General features: G+C 39.3%; 1 protein-coding gene across 5 annotated transcripts in view; it reads left to right on the top strand.

Moving 5' to 3' along the window:
• The window catches only part of LOC139454169 (short transient receptor potential channel 7-like), a 210,532-nt gene that overhangs the window by 80,282 nt on the left and 104,509 nt on the right, over positions 1 to 25,741 (top strand). For 4 of the 5 annotated variants that reach the window (XM_071235720.1, XM_071235717.1, XM_071235716.1 and 1 more), the window contains exon 1: positions 15,936 to 16,317. The exons of the other annotated variant lie outside the window; for it this stretch is intronic. In XM_071235720.1, the coding sequence (XP_071091821.1) occupies positions 16,239 to 16,317 (79 nt within the window). In that variant the 5' untranslated portion in view covers positions 15,936 to 16,238. Of the gene's footprint in view, positions 1 to 15,935; positions 16,318 to 25,741 lie in introns of those variants that run through there. 5 annotated transcript variants of the gene reach the window in all.

Below are 25,741 nucleotides of genomic sequence, written 5' to 3'. Positions count from 1 at the left end.
GTTACGTTTCTTTAAGAATAATCTCCAGTCCACGGAATACACGGTAAAACATGCATTACCGATGTTTAATACTTCTTATGATAAAGTTATGGAAAAAATAAGTTATATGGCAGCTGTTTAAACCACCACTCTATGTGGACGATTCTTCATGTAACCAGAACAGTTTGAAACACTGGCAATGTTAACATCAACACAATTTGTTTTAAAAGAAACTTAGGTCAATATAGTTTTGATTAAAACCTCATTTAAATTGAAATGGGAGATTATTAGTGGAAAATTTAGACTTGCTTCCCTTAGAGCTGTAACAGTACAGTAAGGGCTGGTTCGGGGACTGTGAGTCACACAAGACTATTACCTTAAAACCTTACCTAATCTACCTGCATTTTACCAAAGTCACATAACCAAGAAGGTGGGCATTAACGGCACAAAGTTGACCTTATAAAACTTCACGTCTTCACTACGATCCCATTTCCAAGTTTTCTGATCACCCGCAGTAGATAGCAAGGTTTGTTGGTCTTGTTAGACGCCATGATATATCGCAGCCAAGCTGAATTCCACCAGTCCTTTAAGACAAGGACGGTTTCGCCGGAACACATGACAGGAGGATTGTCAACGAGCAGCTCGTTCAGCATTAACGGATGGAACAATCTGTTGCTTGGCGCCATTATGCCTCAGAGCGAAACTCGATCCTCCATGAGCCAAGCACATGAAGTTCCCTAACCACCTATAGATCTATATGATGACATCTTGCTGTCCTCGTGGCCATGTGACTGCTATAACATCATTGAAGGAGCAGGCAACGTTTTTTTTTGACAAATTAGTGTAGTGCATTTCTTCGGGGAGTACGGAGGTGATTGTTGACCCAATTCTTCGCGATGATTGCCGTATCAATCTTCCAAATTAACATTCCGACCCAACTGACCTAGATTCTTCTCCAGGCCTGCCGTGAAATATGAACGAGGTTAAATTTGTTTGAACAGAATAATATAAAGAAAGACCGCTTCTCATTAATATGGCCTTCGTCTCCACACAGAATCAGCGCGGTGTCTTGACATTGTATCTGGTGCTTATAATAATTACAAACTATTATAGTACGAGGTGAAGCTGGCTGAGACTAACACGGTGTAGCTTTCCGATATCTCAGTCGCCAAAATGGGAAATAGTAAAATGTTTTGCAGCTAAAATGTTTCGGATGCGACGGAAATGTTTAACTCAGAACGCGTCCAGGGTTACCGTTATGATAGTAATCAGATATGGTTTCAGATGGTTTCACTTTAATGTAAATATTAGTCATCCAGATTTCAAATTGGCAATTATATTTCAAACATGTTATGTGTTATATGCAAACATTTCAAACCTGTATCCTGATGCCGCGTTAAGCCACAACAACGTTAAATATGTTTCATCAGCTGTATTTTAATTCTAACTCAGTAAAGGTGAGGTGAGGTGAAATGGGGTTTAACGTCGCGTCCAAGATTATATAGCGACGTGTTTGTGTGTGTGTGTGTGTGTGTGTGTGTGTGTGTGTGTGGTGTACTTGTATTAGTCCGGACAAATGCCGATTTGATAGTGCTAGCCCACTGAGATACCATGCCGCAGTTTATCATGAATACCCCACTCTGACACAGTATACTGACTCCGAGCCGACCAGTCCTTGTTTTAGCCCCTTAATGCCGAGCGCCAGACAGGGTAACAACAAGTACCATCTTTTAACATCTTTTGGTATGACGCGACCGGGGATCGAACCCCGGACCTTCCGCTCTCCGGGCGGACGGTCTACCACTGAACCATGGAGGTGGTCTAACTCAGTAAAGAGTTTCGATACTTATTCACACTCAGTTACTGTCGCTTAACATTTAAACCCTTGGATATGCAGGCACCAATACTAAACCCCCTTCTTAGGACATCCGTCGGTATGGCAAACAAACATGTCAGCAAATGCAGCATCACGCATATGCTTGATCTGGAAGTCCTGTGGCGGTTACTTGCATCCGTCTCGAGGCAGAAACAGCAGTGAAATAAGTCGATTCTTCTGTGCAGGATGCCCCTGCATGAAATGACCTTCAGTGGTGTAACAGACAATAACGGAGATAATATAGCATTAACTACCATGGCAATGGTGAAATGTTATGCATCAAACAATAACGACAAATGTTGATAAAAGAATGTTCACTTATACAATTCTGGGGGCCTGGTTTCCTTTTGAGAAATATGATTTCTCCCGAAAATACTGGTAAATAATATGTTGGATATCCTTAAATATGTCTTCCCGGAATTTATGCTCGGATTGGAAAAATAAAAACAAGGGAATTTGCCAAGGAGTTTAACTTAAGTTTCAGGTATATGTTATCGTTCAATAATGGTCAAATGGCCAATTCCCTTCCACTGATTTACCCACTTGAACTAGAACTAAAAGAGACAAGTGAAAACGCCTCACCTGTTTCATATCTAGGTCCATGCATGACCAAACAACTCTCAACAAGACTGTATGACGCGAGATGACCCCACATTTACAACAGTCAACTATCCCTTTATCTCGAGCAATATTCCAGCAGCTCCAGCCTTCGATGTTTACATATCACAACTTTTGAGGTACAATACTCCTTCGAAAATACCAAAGAGCGTGATACGACTATTGTTCAGAAATTACAAAATTCAAGACCTCGGTAAATCTTTCAATTGTTTTACGGTATACACGTGGAGGACATTTTCAAATTTGATGCATCAGTGACCAAAATGATATCCGATGCAATTCCCTATTTTGACTTGTATCATATGTACCCGTGTTTTTTTCCGGCGAGCAGTTGACTTGCCACCGATGGGAGAGGACAGCCCAAATTTCATGAATATCTGGTATCATCACTATCTGGTAGTGATTCATGGACGTTTGCTCATGACACAATCGGAATTGTACAGTCGACTCCCAAACTGTTTGTATTGTATGTCTGGAACCATTTACTGAAACTCTATTGTCTCACTTATCACACATCAGAATATGAACTGGTTGGTCTATTTGTGTGTTACCAAAAAGTAATCGTTTATATGCATAATGGGCCAAAACATATACGATATTTACTAAAACGCAACAGTTTAAATTGAAGCGTTTTAATTGAAAGACCACAAAATGCCTTCTTACAAATCCCTACTTTTTTGCATCCGATGTCAGCGAGCCAGAGGACGAGCCACCTCTGGAAGCAGCTTCTCGTGCGGTGTCATGACATGCACATTGTTTCGTTAGAAGTCTCAGGCTATATTATTGTCGGGGAAATTACACAGTGCATGGTGCTTCTAATTTGGCAGATATGTGTCTGCTCATCATCAATGTCATGCGGGTGTCAAAGATTTTTTTTATTTCACAATCCATTCTTTTGTAATGTTTATAGGCAAATGTGAAACACAAAAGAAATATAACACGGTATAACGAAAATGTTTTCTTTCACAAGTGCAAAATTTGGGATAGCTGACTTTGTTTTACAGATCGTATTTTAACATAATTCTTATTGGTAAAGTCCACGTTTGGAACATTTGCACTTAATGCTGAAGTTTTTTCTTTAAATGAGTTACTTTAAACCTTGTCTTGAACATGTCAGTCACTATTTGTCTCATGCATCTGTTTTAGATAACAGTTGAGTGCCCATCTCGGTACATCCTAATTTGAGAAAGAGACCCTTTTTGTCATTACCAGTGTATTATGGAATTGACAAGTTGTCTAATGAAATCAACATGCTGGCCTATACAGTGAAAGCATGAGAACCGCCCACCTCCACACAGCTGTCTGTGCTGAACATCGGTAGTTACGAAATGCATATGCTACAGGCTAATACGGTATAATCTTGATGGCAACACTGTTTCCAGAGCAGATTATCTGTTGATAGCCTGTCTAGAATTTGTCTTTGGGAAATGTCATCGTGCATTGATATTGAAAAGAGCCGGTTTCATTTAAAGGCCATGTGGATTTGGGTTACATGGAAAGGATAGTTTCATTAACAAGACCGTTCGCTTCAAGATATTCCCATATTATTTTGGTCAGTGACGTAAAGCGAAGCACGAACAGATGGAGAGAAGACGAGAACTGGATAGAGGAGATAATGACACACAGCTGATTCTTAAGAGAAGGAGAAAAAGCGCAGAGCAAACGACTGAACGAAACCAAATCAGGATGAGGGCTGAGTGAGTGAGTGATTGAATAGTGCCTACGCAACATGTGATAATTATTTTTCGTGACATTGCGATGTTAGGACATAAATGGGAAGATAAAAAAGTGCAAGTGATATGTAAGAGAAAGAAGGAAACAAACGAACGAGGATTAACAGAATGTTGTATTGAGATTGAGTAAAGGAGAGCTAAATAGTTGCTGTGTCCCAACCAACCCGAGTATAACCACGAGCTGGCTTGCACAAGGACATTATAGGAAGAGGGGATGTAAATGGTGCCATCGATGACACCGTCATATCTCAAGTGTTTGCTCTTTTGGTCTTCCTCCACGTGAAGAAGTTTTTTTTCAAAACTCGCGGATTTGCCCGAGGCGAATAGCTAATTTGACTGCAAACTTATACACAGTACCACGTTTGCGCTGTCCTTGACCTTTGAGGGTCCATGACGTAAACACCACTGCCGCCCATTAATTAGGTTATTGCTCGTAGCTCAGCCATGTTTAGTGTCTATTGCACATAATGAACCCTCTTTCCATGGCCCTGAGAACGAATCCTTGGGCAGGAAAACTTCTTTGAAGATGTGCGAGGCTAAAATAATGCATGATTTTGTTTAAAACCCTTTGACATTTAATCTACATGAAATTAACGCGTGGTATTTATCCTCTCAGACGCTGTAAAACGGACGATACCATAAGGTTTGTAAAGCTATGAAGAGCTATATTACATGTTTATCACGCATAAATAGGTATATACATGTTACACCCGGTGTTCCGTTATACCGGATTGTCGTTTATTCGTGTTTTTCACGAATATCGGATGGAGTACTACTCTGCCTTCGATAATTAGTGATGTTTTACAAGTCATCTGATGAAAGAAACGTTTTTTCCCCTCAAAATTTGACACAGAATTTAATGTGTGTCACTCACTGACATAAGTTTCGAACTATTTGCAGCTTACTTTTGATAGGATTAGCAACACATCGCTACAATCCGTTGAAATATCTCGCAAATAAAACCACCCAAAACATTTCCATAATCATAATCATAGTCCATTTGAATATTCCGACTATATCATAAGCATATGTTTATGAAACAGTATGAAATAGTGATTGTAGCAGGGGTTTGCGAAAAGATGAGCGTATCATGCCCCACATCTGACACCTGTCACAAATACACACAAAGGTAAGTCAATTGTTCACCGGAACACATGGTACAAGTCAAAATAGGGAATTGCTTAGGGCATCATTTTTGTCACTGATGCGTCAAATTTGGAAATGTACTCCACATGTCTACCATAAAACCTCTTGAAAGATTTACTGAGGACTTGAATGTTGTAACCGTGATCAAGCAGCTTTTGAGCAAGAGTCGTTTGACGCTGTTTGACATTTTCATAGAAAGATCATGCTAAGAAAATGTGAAATGTAGACACCAAAGGCTGGCGCTGTTGTAATAATAGTGTTTAGGTGAAGGGAAAGTTGACTATTTCAAATTTGATGTCATCTCTCTTGTCATTCAGTTGTTCGTCACTCTGAATCCCGATGCATAGATCTAGATAGGAAATAGATGAGGCGGTTCTACTGGTCTCTGTTACATGTAATTTCAAACTTAGGTGGGTGAATCAGTGGCGTTATTTGACCATAACTGAACGATATCAGATCATCTATATTCCTGAAGATGCATTTAAATGGTGATGTTTTTCAGTTAATTTCTTATTACACCTCGCCGACACACAACAATACACAATGGACAAGAATACATTGGTTAACCATCCGTATATCCATACAGTAGGCCGTTATAATAAGCATGACATACTGTGCCCAGTAATCAACCTGATTTTGGAGTTTTGGAACTCGGAAAGAGATGGCCTTTTTCTGAATCGTGTCCTTTTCGCCTCCACTGAAACTGGGCATAGCAGCTGAGTTTATAAGTCTTGGCATTCTCAAATGCGTTCGATAATAAATGTATTTCTGGTGTGAAAGTCGTATTATTATCCCATTTTCCTTCGCTAACCGAGACTACATCGATCAAATTAGCACTCCTCAACTCCTCTGTGAATTACTCTAATCACGTCTCTATTGAATTCCTCTTCCAAAGCGTGCATCTGTCACAACTAATTATAAACACCACCTTGTTATAAACGTGCCTTAAACGAAATATGCTTGTAACATGTCATGTACAATTCTTTTGCATCATTAATAGATTGATAGGGTTATCTTTTCGACAGCTTCAATGACATGATGATTTGTTTCCTGACACTAATGTCCAACGAAAGGAAAACGTCAAACGGTCAACCAAATTAAATGATTTAAAACTCGTTTGAGAACCAGAACTGGAATCAGATGTTCGACTTGATTACGTACACACACTACAGTTTGAGTGTTGGTGTATGGAAAGTTAAGAAGAATACGTGTGTCATGGAATATATTATGCTGTATATAATACTTATAGCTATGGTATTCAAAGCCTTTATCTGAAATATGTTATCCATAAATGAATTAAATCTTCTTTCTCTGCTGAACGACGATGAAATGACAACGGGCAAATTCTTGAATGATATATTATTATATAATATGATTATGATTAATACAATGTTCATATAGTATTTTCTTGTACAATGTTCACAATTTGTTTCTCATTCCCTTGATACTATAAACATGGTATTTGGCAAGAAACTATGAATATCATCTATAGAATACATCACATCTAAATAATCAAACAACTAGTGGATAATATATCCTTGGCTTCGGAATTGTACTAAATTCTTTATTGACATATCAATGAAAATGAGATTTCAAAAGACATATTTACATCAATATTTAAAAAGGTAATATGCTCGTTAAAACTCGTTTGAGAACCAGAACTGGAATTAGATGTTCGACTTGATTACGTACACACACTACAGTTTGAGTGTTGGTGTATGGAAAGTTAAGAAGAATACGTGTGTCGTGGAATATATTATGCTGTATATAATACTTATAGCTATGGTATTCAAAACCTTTATCTGAAATATGTTATCCATAAATGAATTAAATCTTCTTTCTCTGCTGAACGACGATAAAATGACATCGGGGAAAGGTGATACCATTATTCACCACTGAATGAATCAGTGACGTCACAAGTGACGTTATCAAACACTAGATTGGGGCAAATTCTAGAATGATATATCATTATATAATATAATTATGATTAATACAATGTTCATATAGTATTTTCTTGTACAGTGTTCACAATTTGTTTCTCATTCCCTCTATACTATAAACATGGTATTTGGCAAGAAACTATGAATATCATCTATAGAATACATCACATCTAAATAATCAAACATTAGTGGGTATTATATCCTTGGCTTCGGGATTGTACTAAATTCTTTATTGACATGTCAATGAAAATGAGATTTCAAAAGACATATTTACATCGATATTGAAGAAGGTAATATGCTCGTTCAACAAAACCTAAGTGTAAGTATAAATCATAATGATTGTATCGTGTTTTTTACCTGTCTATTAACTATATGAATACCTAGTGTTGGCATTAGAAACAGTCTAGTTTCAAGTAACCTTTACAAGCCTTTGCCTTTCAGATCGTCAGTAAATATTATGAGAGGTTTCTATGTGTCGTGAGTGCTGTTATTGTCTTTGGGAATTAATTATCGCACTCATACAACCATTTATGTAAAATGTAACCCACTCCCTGCCAAGGAGTAGATGGTTGGACAAAAAACCCATTGAACTATGTAAATGTACGTTCACGCTTGTTGTCGTGTGAATGGCGGATGCTGGCATATATGCTAACGTTATAATTTTTTGCATCTACTAACAATGGTGAGATATACCGCATATTATTCACTCTAGAACGTTTACATACATAGCAATAACTTTGCAACAATAAACAGTTCGCAAAAATAGCGATACATAAAAAACATTACACTATAAACCAGACAGCCATACATAAAAAGACTTCACCAAAGACCAGACAGCGATACATAAAACCCACTACACCTTAGACCAGACAGCGATACATAAAAACACAAAAAACTCTACACCATAGACCAGACAGCGATACATAAAAAATACTACACCTTACACCAGACAGCGATACATAAAAAAATACTACACCTTACACCAGACAGCGATACATAAAAAAATACTACACCTTACACCAGACAGCGATACATAAAAATCTCTACACCATAGACCAGACAGCGATACATAAAAATCACTACACCATAGACCAGACAGCGATACATAAAACGCACAAACCATAGACCAGACAGCGATGCATAAAAACACAAAAAACACTACACCTTAGAACCAGACAGCGATACATAAAAACACAAAAAATACTACACCTTAGACCAGACAGCGATACATAAAAAATACTACACCTTACACCAGACAGCGATACATAAAAAAATACTACACCTTACACCAGACAGCGATACATAAAAAAATACTACACCTTACACCAGACAGCGATACATAAAAATCTCTACACCATAGACCAGACAGCGATACATAAAAATCACTACACCATAGACCAGACAGCGATACATAAAACGCACAAACCATAGACCAGACAGCGATACATAAAAACACAAAAAACACTACACCTTAGAACCAGACAGCGATACATAAAAACACAAAAAATACTACACCTTAGACCAGACAGCGATACATAAAAAATACTACACCTTAGACCAGACAGCGATACATAAAAACACAAAAAACACTACACCTTAGACCAGACAGCGACACATAAAAAATACTACACCTTACACCAGACAGCGACACATAAAAAACACTTCGCCATAGACCAGGCAGCGATATATTGAAGCTGGGGTTAGAAAAAACAGGAATACAAAGAAGCAACAAGATAAGTTTGCTTTTGTTACACATAACATGGCTTAACGCTCGGCTTACGTACACATGTTCTTCGCCTGCCTGCTGTAATTACCCTGGTATACTTGTTCAGTTGCTGGTGTTTTCAGTACTCGATAACCAACGTGGTGCGATTGATGGCAGCTTGCTGAAACAGGTCATTAAGTTTGACTGGCTTCCTATGATTGATGTCCGAACTGTATGATTTCGGACCTCGGCAGCGGGGCTCAGTGGGTTTATATGAATGCAGGGCAGATGTGGAAGACTAACACGAACGAGGCAATTGGGAATGTTACCGGAGCATTGTATATTTAGAGATCGCTTGATCGTTTACGTATTCACTATTTTTTTGTAAAAAAACAACAGTTATTTCCCATTTTCTCTGGGCTAAAGATGCTGACCTCCTTTAACTGTCTCAACAATCCAACAGTAGTAATTGCTTCATTCTGAGACAAAAAGACGTCAATGTTTTCCAGTTTTAATGCAGGCGGACATCTTACACTAAGCACCACAATCCAAACCTATAGAGAGCAATCTAACTTTGGGAAATATTCTTAGACAGGAAGTCATTCGATTCTTGGCAATCTGTGGTGGTCACTCCATATATGGAAATTCAGGAATGGCAGTGGACGACCATTCTTTGTTATGTACGATATTAAAACGGGAGCTTCAGACTCAAGGATGGGAGGGTATTTTGACATTTTAGTTACAAGTATGGTTTATTGAGCAATTATCGTTGAATATGTGAATTATAGAAATAAATGCGTTTTTAAAATATAACACATTTCATAGTCTAAACATTTACAGCGGAATGTCGGTAGATTTGATCACCTGGTCGCTACACTGTTTGGTGTTCGGCATTAAGGGGATAAAACAAGGACCAGTCGGCTCAGAGTCAGTATACTGCGTCTTAGTGGTATCATAGTAAACTGCGGCATGGTATCTCAGTAGGCTAGCACAACAAAACCGGTTACAGTACAAGCAACCATACGCACGCAAAACAACCTCCACTCACATTGTTGAAACTAATCTGTGTATAAATATTTTTAAACGATTAACATCTGACATTCTGTATCTCGTTGAAGCCAGTACATCATGTTTCTCTGTCGGGACAGTATGAACGGGGAAATGGACATAGAAGCTACAAACAAATTTTATTTTAACACCTATGCTGTTTCGAAATTATTTTAAAGAACAATAAAATAAACCCGAGTATTTAAACCCAGGAAATCGTTATGTAGATCTTTACCAATATTCAAGCTATGGCACAGCCACTGTAACTAATCGAGCCTCGGCTCGACAAACCAGTGTTTGTCACGAGCCACACGAGCCACATCGGGGAAAGTGTAGCCACCCGATCCTCAGAAAGCGGCGTACTTGGTACCACCGCAGAATCTAGATATAGGTGTAGTTATGTTGACAATACTTCGTCATATAACATATTTGCATCCTCAATTGAAGGAATATATTAATCATAACATACAAGTTTTAACACAAACAGCACATGTGTATATCGACAGTGTTAACTGTGTCCTCTTCGTTGGTGCGGCCAATGATAGCAGATGGTTAGTTTGTGTTATTGTGTTCATTTCTGCATCTGCATTATATTTTTTGCATTCCTTGTCTACTTGTCCATGCCGTTTTTTACAGCTGAAGGTATCCAAGCATTCATCGAACAGCTGTTGAGTGTAACGGCTGTTGGTATTCATGCATTAATAAAGATATCATTAATATATAATATTTTTATATTAACAGTTTTGAGCGTACATTCTATTCAAATATTTATGAGGTACATTTCGCATCAACTTCAACAGCGCCTGTCACTAATGGATATGTTGAAATCAGTTAGGCATTTCAATATATTGCAAAAAAGGTAATGTCAAGTAGTTTCAGAAAAGTTTAAAATGTGAAAGTGTCAGAGATGATGCCAGGTGTTCGCATCTCATGCCTTTCCCGACAGAACATGGGTCATGGTCACGGTAAAGTGACAGGGGTGATGCCATGTGTTCGCATGTCATGCCTTTCCCGACAGAACATGGGTCATGGTCACGGTAAATGACAGGGATGATGCCAGGTGTTCGCATGTCATGCCTTTCCCCGAAGAACATGGGTCATGGTCACGGTAAAGTGACAGAGATGATGCCAGATGTTCGCATGTCATTCCCTTCCCCGAAGAACATGGGTCATGGTCACGGTAAAGTGACAGAGATGATGCCAGGTGTTCGCATGTCATTCCCTTCCCCGAAGAACATTGGTCATGGTCACGGTAAATGACAGGGATGATGCCAGGTGTTCGCATGTCATTCCCTTCCCCGAAGAACATGGGTCATGGTCACGGTAAAGTGACAGAGATGATGCCAGGTGTTCGCATGTCATTCCCTTCCCCGAAGAACATGGGTCATGGTCACGGTAAAGTGACAGAGATGATGCCAGGTGTTCGCATGTCATTCCCTTCCCCGAAGAACATGGGTCATGGTCACGGTAAAGTGACAGAGATGATGCCAGGTGTTCGCATGTCATTCCCTTCCCCGAAGAACATGGGTCATGGCCACGGTAAATGACAGGGATGATGTCAGGTGTTCGCATGTCATTCCCTTCCCCGAAGAACATGGGTCATGGTCACGGTAAAGTGACAGAGATGATGCCAGGTGTTCGCATGTCATTCCCTTCCCCGAAGAACATGGGTCATGGTCACGGTAAAGTGACAGGGATGATGCCCGCCGTGAGTCAAGGTCACAGTTATGTTGGCCAAGGAACAATTGTGTAATGTGAAACATTACATACCCTCAATGTTACTCCGCCCGTGTTAGACACGCTGCTCGTGGCAATGCAGGTGTGAATTTAATCATTCTTACATTGTTAGTAGGGTAATGTATTTAACGGAACATTAGGTAACAGAAACAGCATTCAGTTGACATATGTAACACTCTGTCACGCCAATGTAAACAGTGGATTATCGAGGACTCCGCGGCTCCCGCACAGCCTGACCGCCAAGGAAAGCTACTATCACACAATCAAAAGACTACTTCTTTGCTTCAAAAGAACCAAATATCAGTGTCTATTATTAGCTCATTAAATAATGCAGTTCAAAGTCAGTGTTTTCATTATCGATCAGCTGTTTGTCACAATTGACAACAAAAGGGTTGATATTCTTTCATGGTTTTCTGAAGTATCAAGTGCTAACAAGTTCCGTCTGTAGTCGTACCAGAACAGAACAACTTGTGATTGATTCTGTAAATCACGGAAACATAAGTAACTTGATGTTAACAAGTACCGTCTGGGGTCGGGTTGACCTCGTTATAACGCCCTGCTTACCTCATGTACTTATATAAAGTGCAGATCCCCTTACTGCTTATATACTGTTATGTCGGAATCTCTAACAGCCCTGATGGATTTGATACAATATAATTCTCTACAATGCGCATGAAGTATATGTACACCTCTTTTGAACAGAAATCAAATTAAACTCACTTTCCCATCAATCGCTTATAATTACAAATTCTATTGGGGTGCGTGATTTGATAAATGTGGAGGCTCTTCATGATAGAATTGTAATGTGCACTTTTGCACACATTTATTTGTCTGATTATCCTCTTGTTGAGCATGTCAAGACTCATTCATAATGAAGGCAAGGCATTCCACAGTTCCTTAAACGGGTCAAAGAACATGTTGATTTTGTTGATGGTTCTGTACTGCTGGACGGTACAGAAATGAGTGTCAACCAAGCGAAGTACCATATCAAGTCGGCCTAGACTCAGTTTGCCAAGGAGAGGTTATCAGAACGACCACTGCATCGAGTCTATATGCCATCCTGCAGAGGTCTTCGCTTGGATGAAGGCGTCTGGCCTGAAAAGTGAAACAGGAGGTTTTCGTTTTGCTACTCAGGACCAGTCACTTTCAACTCGAAACCGCTAATGTGTGATTTTGCCTCAAACTTTAAATATGAAATGTAAAATATGCAAGGAATTTAAAAAGACTGTCCAACACATTGTCCGTGGATGCCAAGCTTTGACACAAACACAGTATCTTAAGCGTCATGGTGGAGTGGCTCGATCATTTTATTACCGTCTTTGCCAAATTTGTAGTTTTGACACAGAGATCCACCCATGGTACGTCCCAGAATATGTAGAGGGCGTCATGGAAAATGATAGATTCAAAATTCTTTGGAATAGACCCGTATAAGTCTCAGATACGAATGTGATTGATAAGATTCAGGAAAAACGTGGTCAATATGCGGACCTGGCGATCGCTTTCGAAATGTCACGCTTGTATCACAATTGCCAAGTTGTCCGACTGCCCATTGTTCTCGGTGCATTAGGTTTCGTACCTCCCAATATGATGACTCACATTGGTAGAGTACCCGGGTTTGCTACCAGGAATACAGCCCTTCTGACAATCTAGGTGATGCAGAAAGCTACAGTCGTCAAATTCTCGGAAAAGTTCTGGGTGGGTTCGACAAGGCTTTTCTTCTGGGCTGCCTGGGCTGCGTGTAGAGGGGGCAAGGGCCAAGAGCTGATGATGAGCCTAACCAGCCTGACTGTGCCGGGATCACCAAAACCCTCTTTGCTGCATTTTTTATTTTAATCTGTAAATAATAATAGAGCGAATAAGCATGCCGCCTAATGATATGTACATATTTTCAATACGCAATTTTAAACTATAAATAATAATGATAATAATAATAAATACTTTTTGAACGGTAGATTTTAAACATACTTCATTTATGAATAATCACGAAAGAGAGATATAATATTGGTAGTTTATATTGATATTTTTAAATAACAGTTACCAAGATACTGATAACTTATGCCCTGTTTGCCTGTTGAAATCATCCCGTATCGTCAGTCTACTTTCATAGCTCTCTCCTATATGTCTACTGGTAGACTCATCCCGTATCGTCAGTCTACTTTCACAGCTCTCTCCTATATGTCTACTGGTAGACTCATTCTGTAGAGTCTATTTTCACAGTTCTCTCCTATATGTCTACTGGTAGACTCATTCTGTATAAACTACTTTCATAGCTCTCTCCTATATGTCTACTGGTAGACTCATTCTGTCCAGACTACTTTCACAGCTCTCTCCTATATGTCTACTGGTAGACTCATTCTGTCCAGACTACTTTCATAGCTCTCTCCTATATGTCTACTGGTAGACTCATTCTGTCCAGACTACTTTCAAAGCTCTCTCCTATATGTCTACTGGTAGACTCATTCTGTACAGACTACTTTCATAGCTCTCTCCTATATGTCTACTGGTAGACTCATTCTGTATAGACTACTTTCATAGCTCCCGTCTATTGATCTGTTGACAGCCTTATCTCTTGGGACCGGACTAAATGGCTGAAATTATACCGATACGACGTTGAATTTTAGCTCATTTACGAGACAATACTCTGTCAACTCGTTATGCAAATAGAAAATAATAACATTTACTTAAGTGCACGTATGTTGACACAGCTGTATCATTGCCTATGTTCCACCAGTTTGAACAAACAAGACTTGAGATAAGTAAATATCCTAGTTGACATTGTACGACTAATATCTTCAGTCCTGAGGATATCTTTTAGTACTTGAATCTCACTTTTAACGTACTTTAACGAGTAAGTGAAGAAATATTGAATTCCGCAACATCAGCAATATTGTGGCGGATAGATCCGTAATTTAAAATATTTCTCTTTCATAAATGTTTAACGAGAACCCTTGTACTTTAGACACCTAAGAATAACTATCATGAAACGTAGTATGTTAACAAGACTACCGACTAACGATAGTACGTACTATCGAGTTTCTACGAATACGGAGGTTATGCTTTACAGGAAGTTATGCTTTGTTTACGCGGTCGTAGTACGTTAAAAGCAAACTATTACTTCCGTACAATTGTTATTGTTTCAAAAATTGAGAATACTAATCAATAAATACATTTTGTAAAACTAGGCCACGTCTGTAAAAAACAACGTGCGTTAGGCTTAATATGTCAGAACACCACATGTTCCTGTTTGGAACGACTGCATTTTTCATTTGGATTTATTGATAACAGGACGGGAGCTGGTGCACTGAGTGCGGGTAATTTTAAGTCGATTTCAGCTACAGGACAGCGGTTATTGAAGCTGCGGAAAACCGAAAGTGACGAAGACCAGACGTTGTCACCAAATATCACATGGGTTTTCGAACCCGTAATCAGCGGGTCTTTGCACTATCTGGAGGTGTGCACTTTCCTGAGATGCGTGATACGGTAATGGTGGTGATGGTGGCGATTGCGGTTGTGTTGCGGAACATCTGCAACCATTCCCCATCTTAAACCCTAAACAAATCGAAGCGTGTTGGCGATTAACGTATTGATCTAATCATTGATTGGTCAGTCTCCGGGTTAATTGTCTGAGAGATGTCCAGTTCTTCCTTCATGTTACTAGTTCACGTCAAATAGTCAAAGCCTGGTTCAACTTTCGATCAGGTAATAGTATACCCCTTCTCCGATTTCTACGTCAAATAGTGACGTGTTTTCCATTGCATAGTTCCGGCGGTTCCGCAGACAACCTCGTCTTTAAGAAACCGAACAGCTGAACCGCTGCTCTCCTTAAGTTATGGCCATATATCGATTATTATGGCAAATACTCTAAGTCCTCAGCCATTCTAAATAACTAACCATTTGTGCCTAATATTTCACGCTTGTCTATAACACACACATCTAGACGGGATTGGTCATGCTCGCATACTATCACCTGCATGCTAACAGAAGGATTTGTTGACGAGATTGCCCTGCGCCTTACCTTCAATTTGCAAACAGCAACAGGAGGTTGAAAGTAGAGCGCATGCGCAGTGGAATGTCGTCTGCTCCAGAACGGCGACACAATTCAAACGATCCGTTTCTAAACAGCTGTAGAGAACACAACGGCAGATAAGCTCTGACCGTAAATTTGAGAATCAACACGATATAACCTCGAGCATCACAGCTGTGGGTAGTTGACATATTGCCAGTTTGTGTGCATTGCTTCAGGGATAAGGAATATCGATAGCGGTGCGAGGATATTGGAGGTTGCAAACTTTACAAGTGTTTCAAGCCAGCAGGATGAGCGTGCCGACGAGAGTAGTGCTGTTACTCCTAATCTCGCTTTCCTGAGTTTCCAGCTGGTATAATGGTTCCTTAACTTCTCCACTCCGGAGGGATATGGAGCGTCCGTGCTTCTGAGCGGATAAATACCATTGCTTTCGATGTCTTGGAAATCAACGAATAGCGGGAGTTGGAAAGAATATCGCTATGAAAAACTCCGCAGATTTGATAGTACTTCAGGTAGGTTTGACATAAGCTTTTGTCTTCAGTTCAGTACACGTGTCAGCATTCAATGTTGTGATTTGCTTTCAAGTTAGATAAGGAGGTTTTTGTCCGTAAGGGGTCACTCTTGTGGGTGGTCAGCATACTGCATTATGAGTTCAATATTTACATATGACATAATTATGTGAGCTGTGTCATTACTAATAATATATAGATTATAACAGTCTTTTATGTGAATGTGCGTGTTGACAATATGCAGGAAGTACTGTACTCAATCTGTTGCATATTCAATGCAATTACAATTTCGCTGAAATTAGTGTATTGCCAGATGAACATATCCTAGCGTTAACATGCAAACTTTGACCCGTCACAGATGCTATGCGTTAATGAGGAACCCTTTGCCATTTGGATATCAATAGATCTGATTCATAAATTCATTTCTCCAATAACTGAAACATGAGATGGCAGAAGATGTGTGGTTTATATTGCAAACAGGCCATCGATGGTATATTGCTTACCTGTAAGTTTAATAAAAACGGTTTAATTAAGGTCAAGTTTACACAGAACATACTGTAATATATATTATTTATATCAGTATTTTGCCTTTACTGCATATATGTATTTGATATATCACACGTAATAAAAACAAGGTTTGAACATATTACATGTAAATGTGTTTTGTGAACAAATGTTTCAGTTCCCATAATATATTCTTACATTATGGCAATGGTTTGAAAGTTATCATTCTAATTACATCTGTTGTTGTTCTAGTCAAGAGCGACACATTATATTTTAGCGTCTTCGGTGCCGCTTGCGCTCTGCAGAGTTACGTCCCTTAGCCTTTCCAGGATCCACCGATCCTTGGTTCGAATCCCAGATTCGGCCTAATTATAATGGTTTCTTAGGATTTTTAGGGACCGACCATTTGGTTATCGGGGGTCGGGATTTTTGTATCGAGATAAAATATTTCATTATCAGCTGCGAAAACTGATTATTTAAATTTAAAACTATGAGTCTGATCTTCTTAGGCATAACACCTTGCAACAATGTAATATTTGAGCCAGATATTATTAAACGTTTCACGAATTTTCAGGCACAATTTATTTTTTACGAGTACAAGTACTTGTTTTGTGTGGCCGGTGAGGTAGTCTAGTGGTTAAAGCGTTCGCTCGTCGCGCAAAAAAAGCCGGGTTCGATTCCCCACATGTGTACAACGTGGGAAGCCCATTTCTGGTGTCCCCCGCCGTGATATTACTGGAATATTGCAAATAGCGGCGTAAAATCATACTCACTCACTCACTTGTTTTGTGGCACGCCATACTAAAATGTAACGTAGATAAGTTTAAATGATTTGAAAAGCTGACCTTACTTGACTTCTTGACCTCATTCTAACAGCTTGATAGGTTCTGTCAGTTATTTCGTTTTATAAAATTGATATAGCCCGCAGGGAGTATTTTCTGACGTCTTCCCGCTGTTTCTAATTCAGATTGTGATAGTGGTGCTGGTCATAGGTTCTTGAAAACGGACGTGTGTGTTTGTCTTCATTATATACCATGTGCCCGTCAGGGTTTGTGCTCAACAAATTAGATATAGACCTAAATGTATATCTTCGTTCAAGACATGAATTAGATTTTCAAATAATTTATCTCAAGTGTAACATTAAAACTTGTTGGATGCTGTCATTGCCGCGACAATCTGTACTGTGTCTCATCCGTAGTATATCGGGAATTGAAACCCGAAGGAGGATTAAACCATCCTCAGATAAACCTAAATAGATTGCAAGAACTGCTTGTTCAGTGTAATGCCAAAGCCTTGTATTATCAGGGCATATGGTTGCAAAGACGATGACATTACCCAAATGAGAGTAAGTAAGTATGGTTTTACGCCGCTTTTACCAATATTCTAGCAATATCACGGCGGGGAACACCAGAAATAGTCTTCAAACAATGTACCCATGTGGGGAATCGAACCCGGGCCATCGGCGTTACGGTCGAATGCTTTAACCACTAGGCTAACCCACTGCCCTACCCAAACGGATATTGGTGAAATTATATTCAGTACTTCTCACTGAACATTATAGTTTTTGTTTCATCTTGATTGGCAAGTTAGTTCATGTCAACTGTTCCATTTTCCCCACTGGGATACGGCTTGTGGCAATGTGACGTCATATCAACGCATGAAGTTGTTGATGACATCACAGACGATTTTATAGGACATCGTTTGAGAGCTCATGTCTCTACTTGTGATCGGGAAACAATTTTTTTTACGTTTTAGAACTATAGATATCACCAAACCATGTTTGCTGCATTATTATTTCAATCTGTAAATAATAATAATAATAATAATAATAATAATAATAATAATAATAATAATAATATACAGAATAATCTACTACCAATTACGGAATAGCTATTCTTCATGAAGTAATTTTGAATGTCTGGCCAGGATTGGACATTAATTCTCTCGCGACTGATTATGTGTAATTCCTTGTAGGTCGGTAGTAATTATCATTTGTATACAATAGATAAACAGCATATTCGTGTATTGGCACAAATAAGTGACTTTTTACATTAAACATTACAGGAAACGTTAATGCAACCTTCACATAAGCTTCCTCTGTCCTTTATCTTCACGGGTCACATCGCATTGGGAAACGACTTGGCTATTGGAAGGTAAAAAAGTGTATTGGTATTTCATGGGCCAATTCTTGATTTTGAAACGTTACCTATACAAACACATAGTATGAAATAAACGTGATGTTTTTCCCAATGCCAATTAATATATATTAATTCATAAACTGGAATATTGCTGAGTGTTGTGTTAAACAGCAAGCAAACATACCATTATTGTTACGCAAGAATATACCTGAATCCTATTATATTTTGCATTTTCTAAACGTGACGTGCAGGTAACCACCCTGGTTGACTGAAGCACGCTGATACTAACATATCGTAGTATCGCTTGATGTATGGTAACAGTTGTCACAACACGGCAACCTTATCGGTGAGGTGAGGTGAAATTGGGTTTAACGTCGCGTCCAAGATTATTGCACTTATATAGCGACGTGCATGTACGTGTGTGTGTTTGTGTGGCTACTTGTACTAGTCCGGACTGATGCCGATTTATAGTGCTAGCGTACTGAGATACCATGCCGCAGTTTAACATGAATACCCCACTCAGACACAGTTTACTGACTCCGAGCCGACCAGTCCTTGTTTTAGCCCCTTAATGCCGAGCGCCAGACAGGGTAACAACAAGTACCATCTTTTAACGTCTTTAGGTATGACGCGGCCGGGGATCGAACCCCGAACCTTCCGCTCTCCGGGCGGACGCTCTACCACTAGACCACGGAGGCGGTCGCAGCCTTATCGGATGTCACTGGACAAGTACAATATGCCATGCATCGTAATCAATTTTCATAGATATGTTTCATATTATTGCACGACTTAATGCAATAGACAATCCCGAGTCGACATCACCATGCTATCTATAACTAAATTAGCGAACTAATGAGATGCTATATTCATATAAGTAAATATTGATGTGGGTGATACGGTTCCAGTGTTATCAAAATACGAATTCATAAAAAAACGTGCCTGCTGTTTATATTTCACAAATGTATTCCTCAGTGGACTTAGGGAGTCCACAAGCTGTGTGACAGAGGTACCAACAGACCCCATCGCCCCTTGTTCCAGCAGAGTGTTCAGCACGAGGATTTCCTGCACGGGACCGGCTACGGGTACTCTCGCGAGAAGGAGCGGGTAGCGTGATTGTACGGGACCAGGAATAGTGTTGTCTGAACAAAGTTGGGTTCTCATGGGTCACGTCTATAGAGGGAGCTGACACAGCATGTAAATTGCTTCTTGTCCACCCAGGATACAGAAAAAAAGTTAGTAAGAATTTCCATGTTTAGATTGAAGGCTTCCAAATCATATACAGCCAAACATTTCTACGAGCAGTCTCGGGGACAAGATGGACACAGCACTGCCACGGTCAATTGGTCATTGCTACGCGTAGGTCCTGACTTTGTAATCAAATCTCTCTGTGAGATTTAGCCACTGTCTCTATTTGATTAGTGTAATTAGTTGTTGGTAGATTGAACTAAGTAATCCACGTCGAGGCAGCAGAGGAATCACCTGGCTGTTTGAATGACCTGATTAAGAAATACAAGGAATTAATTAGGGATTTATAGCGCCCACTTCTTATTAGTGCGTAACCCAGAAATACAAGTATGATTACCCATTTGACCCTGACGTAGAGAGAGTTCATAGCGATTATAGTGTAGAGTTCAGATCAACACATTTTTCTTGTGCAGCACGACCACAACCAAAACAAGGCATGATGGGCAAATTCGTCCCATTTATGGAAGAATAACATCATAACAATTCCCATTATGAAGAGATATTATTTTGGCATTTTGAAAATCTCCTTCGTTTACCGAGTGTTTAACAAAACTCAATTGAACTTTCAAGTGGGGATTCTAATTACATGTTAAACATATGTAAAATAACTTGTGGAGACAGAGCGCTTAGATAGCATGTAAATAATGATAATAATAATGGTTTCTGTACTGCTGAACGACCACTGCATCGAGTTTATGTGCAGTGTGTTGAGAAAATCAGCAACCCTGCAGAGTCCTTGGATGAAGTCGGCTGGCCTGAAAAGTGAAACAGAAGGCTTTCTGTGCAAGGGTTACTCAAACCCTCTTTGCTGCATTTTATATTTTAATCTGTACATCATCATCGTCATCGTCATCGTCATCGTCATCGTCATCATCATCATAACACTTGCACACTCACGCATGCTCAATGCGCTGAAGAAGAGATAAAATTAAAGTCAGTTGTAGGTACGTCGAAAGAGACATGTTTTTAGTTGTGACTTGAGGGTTGTCAGAGTCTCTCAGAGTTGGCTTTGAAGAGGTAATGCCTTCTCAAGAAATGAAACGTCTCGAGGAAATTATCTTTGTCTATAGGAAGACAATTTGAACTGTGGGACTTGAGATGGTTTTGAAAACGGATCGTGCTTATTATGAAAGTATACATCAATAACATAACACATTCAGATAGACATGATATTGTTAGACTCACATATAGTCTCTGAAATGAACATATCTTACAGTAAAAAAAGTTGTTAAATGATCTTAATGAAATATTATAAAAAGGAGCATAGAGACCAAGCCGCAGTAATCTAGACTTGCCCACTATTATAGACTTGCATGGGCTATATTGGATTTATTTGTTCAGGGTTTGTGTGACGGACTAGACATTTACTGAAACACCAATGTATGTATGACAACTATTTCATGGTCTCAAGATTACAGCACGCCCAGCAGGAAGAATGGTTCCGAACAGTCTGCCTTAACATAATTCTTGTCGCTTACTAAATTACATCCTGTCCATGGTAACCTATATCACCCCATTACCAAGGAAGGAAGCGGAACCATATCGATATCTCTCTGCCAATACTGTATCTCTGCAGGGTCAAAGATCTCTACATGCAATTAATGAGTCTTGGAATCCACTGCTCTGCCTGACGGACAGGGGACTGAATGTCGGAAGCCAATTACCATGTTCTTTTCGGAATTTTTCAAGTGAAGAGTTTGGAAATGACAGCCTTATTAAATCTATTTCGAGATCTATTTTAGTGAAACTTGATAGAAATACTTCTTACTTTTATCGAAAACGCTCTTCAGAAACTATCTCTTCGGGTTACGCTCTATGGCAACAGCAGGATCCTTGTTCGAAGAATTAGTCTTATGTTAGGTTTCAAGTTGGAAGTGTTCTCTTCGTTCTTTTGAGTACCTGTCGTCATCGTTGCCATGACAATATATTTTATATATAATGACATTTGTAAATTTGTGGTTGCCATTACAATGAATTATATGTTCAATGAGTTTTGTTAATTTATCCTGAAGTACACTCTTTAAAAAAAGAAATGCACAGAAAGATATTTTAATTAGTAAATGTATTGTACCTAAGTCGATATATTTACTTTAATATAATAGATACAAATATGATTGTTTTAGCTAGATAGTCACATGTTATCGTTGTACAAAGGCATTGAAAACTGTTCATTGCCATGTCACATGAGACCACAAGGTTGCGCTCAACTGTCTCGTGTGACCGCCCCGGGCAGCAATCACGGCTCTGCATCTCCTTGGCACTGACTGGATAAGTGTACGAGTTCTGTCCTGCGAATTCTGCGCCATTCTGTTTGTAACGCATTGGCCAGTTGTCGGAGTGTCTGCGGCGTATTCTGACGTTGGCGTACACGTCGATCGAGTTCATCCTAGAGGTGTTCGATTGGGTTGAGATCTGGAGATCTCGACGGCCAGGGCAAGCCGTTAATGTTGGCACTATGTAGGTAGTCTACCGTGACTCGAGCTGTGTGCTCTTTCTGGCGGTCAATGATTAGAAGAAGGTGAGTTTGGAGAATTTGTTTCATGTAGCGATTTGCTGTCAAATGTCCCCGAACCACAACAAAGTCAGATCTCCTGGTGTAGGATTATGCCCCCCACCCCCCACCCCCCCCCCCCCCCCCCCCACCCCACCCCCCACGATAACTGGTCTTCTGGGTCGGATTCCAGCCTCGCGAAGATGGTTCCTGACAGTCTGGTCCGATATCCTCCTCAAACCAGGCATGCGTCCTGCAATCTCCCTAGCTGTGGCATTGCTATGATGTAGTTCGAACAGTCGAATGTAGCGATCCTGTGCAGGGGCGGTAACTCTTGGTCGGTCGGTTCTCGGACGGTCTGCAGTGGAATTGAACTGTTTATCGGTCACAAAGGCGGCAAATGATGACGTGCAACAGAAAACTGCTACTCCCCTCTTTGCATACGTCCTATGGCGATGTTCCGATCGGCAGCGCTGAGTCTCGGTATTTTCGAACTTGAAAAATGTTGACAATTGAATGACAAATTATTGGCTTCCTTTTTATACCACCACCACGAGTTACGAATGCCACAATAACATATATCCAATTTATATACCGGACTTTTTGTGTAGTCAAGTTCAATGAACTACATACCACCTGTGCGTTTCTTTTTTGGAAGAGTGTATATGAGACATGTGTTGATGCGTGTATGGTAATGAATGATGATTTATAGTTTTCGTTGTCCTACCACCGGAATTATGTTAAATTCAAATATTCCTTGTAAAAAGTAAGTGTTACTCTGTAAAAACATCCTGCAATGTCATCATGAAAACCTTAAAATCTTTCAGGTAAACCATCCCACCATCTTATGTATATATTGTTTGTAACTTTGTACCTCATACGCGGAATATTCCGGCCTGAGTGTAAATATAGTGCCGCTGTTCTGTTCTCACGGACATGGTTGTATATCCGAAACAGACTCGTTGTATTCATCGCGTCTCGCATCTTTCCGTTACACGTAAGCCTCATTCGGCTTGTCCCGGAATGACACGAGTTGTCACGAATGAAATTAGTTATCTAATATAATGTATTTGTATACGGTTTTCAAAATACTGTATACTCATTGTACTGGTTTAACCTCTTTGGAAATACAGACTATTAGTATAGTAGATTGAACGAGAACAAGAAATGAATTACATATTGATTATATGTTAACTATGTTTATATTGTTTGCATTTTTCTCAGTCATGTTATAACAATTTAGACTTAACACCAAATACGCGCTCGTCTGAATTAGGAATGAGAATAATACAGATCATCATTCATGTACATTATGCAGATAAACGTAACCGTTACATGTTTTCTTACCATCATATGAGCTTGAGTTTTCAGCAAAGTACATTGAAAGTTCAACATGTTATCTTGAATTATTGAATTGTCAACGAAAAAATATAATATTATACCCAAAATCTCTCATAAAGTTGTACATGGAGACATGTAACCAACGTTGAAACTTTAGTAAGAAGTAGCTTCTTTGTCCTTTGTAATTAGTTTCATAAAATGTCTATAACGTTTATTTGGTTTATCTATAATGGCCTCACATGAAACCTCGATTTACCGGTCTACTTGTATTGTAATATACGTATCCGTCCGCATGCATTAACGAGCTTATATTATATGTTTACTGCTCTGAGTCTTATATATAACCTTTACTTGACATTCTGAAGGTCGACTCATATTTGTTTCTCAGAAACCAATATCGTGCCACTCTTGCACTCTCTTAATTTCTTTTGTCATAAACGATGGTTGTGACGTCGTAATATTCTTCTGGAAGTGTGGTATCTTGTCCCATACAATTCATTGATTCAATCAAATGTAAGAAAAACACCATAAGGTTTATGACTGATGCTTTCATGTCTCCTGGCTAGAGCAACAATTCAACATTGATTTTCTACAACTGCTGAGGTTGTTGACAATGTTTCTACTGTCCGCCACCACGTCCCAGGTCGGCGTCTTCTGTATTCAACAACGTATTCCCACAAGACTTGAAATCTGTATAAGTAATTCACAGACTTCATAGACTATGCAGCGTATTAACCACGGGATGTAGATAAGAAATCGGTTTAAAGATCATAAAGACAGGTTTCACCACGGTGGTTTGGGGGATAACCTAATTCTTCGTTTTTAAGCCGCGCTATGCTCTATTATTTAAATAGTTATGAATGTATACATGTTGACATTTATGCCTATATTCCATTTAAACACATTGTATGTGGATGGGTTTGAGTATAGCTTGTTGTTTAGGAGTTTTGTGCATGCTAGTTTGAACACAATCCTTTTAGAAATCTTACACTAAATGTCAATTCCTACATCAAATATACCTATAGACGACGTGTTATGTCATCTCAATAAAACCTCACCTTCACTACTTGTCATGCCCTAGACAAGGAAACATTAAATGTCATTTATCTTTATCTTGTTTACATGATGTTTACATAATGTTTGTCTTTAATGATACTTAATGTCTAGTGGAAATCGACGTTCCATAACAGGTTAAAATTCACGTTTGTAATGAATATTGATACTGTAACAAATCGACTCTAGTCACCAATAGCTTAGTGTCAACAACTTTCACTTATCTTTTGGGGGAATCCGGGTACATATAGGTACTGACAACTTATGTTTGTCGTAAGAGGCGACTAAATGGGTCGGATTGTCAGACTAGCTTGATTGCATATAATCGTTCAACAGATCTCATGATGTCAGTCACTGGTTTGTATGGTTCAGACGCGATTGTTTACTGGCCACCCTGATATCGCTGGATCATTGCTAAACAAAACTTATCCCTATGATGTTGATATAGTTTTTACGTGATGTTAATGTCTGCATGCGCAGGATACCAACATCTTACAACAGACACAGAAAATGGTAGGAAATGACACTGGACAGCATCCTAATATCTGAGTGAGTGAGTATGTGTTTACGGCGCTTTTAGCAATAAATATTCCAGCAATATCACGGCGGGGACAACAGGAATGGGCTTCACACATTGTTCCCCTGTAAAGAATCG

This window comes from Haliotis cracherodii, unplaced genomic scaffold, assembly GCF_022045235.1.
Source record: "Haliotis cracherodii isolate W230 unplaced genomic scaffold, xgHalCrac1.p SCAF_10, whole genome shotgun sequence".
NCBI lineage: Eukaryota > Metazoa > Mollusca > Gastropoda > Lepetellida > Haliotidae > Haliotis > Haliotis cracherodii.
Note: the sequence above shows the minus strand (reverse complement) of the source record. Positions and strands in the feature narration are given on the sequence as shown.